Consider the following 2,037-nt stretch of genomic DNA (forward strand, 5'->3'; position numbering starts at 1 on the left):
AACATTCCTAATATGTACAGAACAGTCTCCCTTTCCCTCCACAACAAACAATTATTCATCCCAAAGTGCTGCTGTTGAGAAACTCTGGGGTAGATGTGTCATCTCATTGGTCTCTGGAAATCCACTGGCTAGAACAGTGCCTGGGGCACAGAAAACACTCAAAACTTATATAAATGAATGAACACACACCATGCTTTCTCCTTGGTCTTTATCCCAATACTGTTAACAACCCATTGTCAACATTTTTATCTTATGCTCAGTCTCTTTTAGTAAATCAACCTCTGAAGGTTCATATCATCAATTCCTTAAAAAGTATCAAATGTACTACTAAAGTAATGACTTCTTGTAACCTCTAACTCCTCAAGACATTAGGAGTTAAAAGCTGCACTAAGCTTTTCAATACCTTTACCTCTTGTTACGAACCTCAAGAGTAGCTGTGGCTTACTCTAACAAAAATACAAGTATGAAAAACAAAAATACATTATAAAACATTTTTCAAAATACTGATTCAAAGATAAATTACCAATTAGTTGGATTACAAAATGACTTCTAAAAAGTATAATGTGCTTTAAATCAAATTCAACAGATTCAAGGAACATTTACTGAACATCCAGCATGTACAGGGTACTATGCTAAAATAATATAAAAAAAATTTCCACTTTAAATATACCATATAAATATGACATCTGCTAAATTAATACTGACATTTTATCTTACCAACCTTTTTAGATACATCTTGTTTCAGTTCTTGTACAGTGGACTCATTTCCAACTTTGTATGCAGAGTTCTCTGTTTCCTATTTTCAAAAGAAAAGAACAAACCAAATGATGACATCTCTTTTTAAAACTCTGTTTAAAATAGGTACAAATTAGAAATTATAGCATTAATAAATCAAAGGCCCATAAAGGGCTTAGACGTTTGGGTATAGATTCCCAGAGATTTTATGCCAATTGGGACAATTTAATTTTCATAAGAAGGTTACCAATCAGCAATTTTCTATTTTTCTACTGTAATAGGCTATTTTCTTTTAAAGTGTACCTAACTTTTTAATATTAAAAAACTGTACAGGAATATAAGAACTACTAAGTACTTTTGCAGGTCAAAAAGGTTACGAATTTAAGCAAAGGGTTGAATCAGAATTGTTATTTTTCCCAAAGTATTGCTCCAAAAATATGGAAAATGTGGCAAACCATATTCAGAGAGTTGTTTTCTTGGAAACTCTATATGCTTCAGATAAAAGGAATCAAAAGTTAACTGGTATTAAATGAAGTTCCCAAAACAGTAACAGATGAAGAAAATTAAACCCACCAAAAATACATATATATCTACGTATACATTCATATACACATACGTACATATATATATATATTTGGGAGGTTAAAGAAGGTAGAAATGGATCCTGCATTTCTGCTGGAAAAAATTTGGGTAAAATAAGACAATCATACATTTGCAAATCGTAACACAGTATTCTTTTCCATCTTAAATTTTCTTTACATTTATAGAAGTGCAGGAATTTAAATGCTACTACTGACACTGAGAAAAAAAATTTCATAATTCTTGGTGTCCATCACAGAGTTTGTCAGAAAGTCACTATATAACCATTTTTAACTGACCTAAGTTATATAAGGATATACGTACATATTAAGGTAGCAATTACACAAATATCAGGATAGGCTCCGATAATCTCTCTACTCCAGAGATTATTATATTGCTAAAGATTTAATGTGCTAGATATATTTCTGTAGGACTGTGGGACTTCCAATATCTTCAAGCTGAAAACTTGTTTCATTGAATTTCTCCCAGCATTTCGGAAATACTACCAATCTTATATAGATTATTCAAGAGAAAAGTTGTTTCAGGGGATTTGAAGTATTAGATAAAATCTAAACTCTACCATAGTCTATGAGCACCTAATATGATTTGGCTCCTGCCTGCATTTTTCACATTCAACATTCAGAAAACTATGATCATGGCATCTGGTCCCATCACTTCATGGCAAATAGATGGGGAAACAGTGACAGACTTTATTTTGGGGGG

General features: G+C 32.1%; 1 protein-coding gene across 1 annotated transcript in view; it reads right to left on the reverse strand.

Moving 5' to 3' along the window:
• WDR44 (WD repeat domain 44) overlaps nt 1-2,037 on the reverse strand; it is a 102,737-nt gene that overhangs the window by 64,110 nt on the left and 36,590 nt on the right. The window contains exon 3 of the mRNA XM_010855716.1: nt 696-796. Within this exon, the coding sequence (XP_010854018.1) occupies nt 696-796 (101 nt within the window). The remainder of the gene's footprint in view (nt 1-695; nt 797-2,037) is intronic.

This window comes from Bison bison, unplaced genomic scaffold (genome assembly GCF_000754665.1).
Source record: "Bison bison bison isolate TAMUID 2011002044 unplaced genomic scaffold, Bison_UMD1.0 scf7180017864367, whole genome shotgun sequence".
NCBI classification, from domain to species: domain Eukaryota; kingdom Metazoa; phylum Chordata; class Mammalia; order Artiodactyla; family Bovidae; genus Bison; species Bison bison.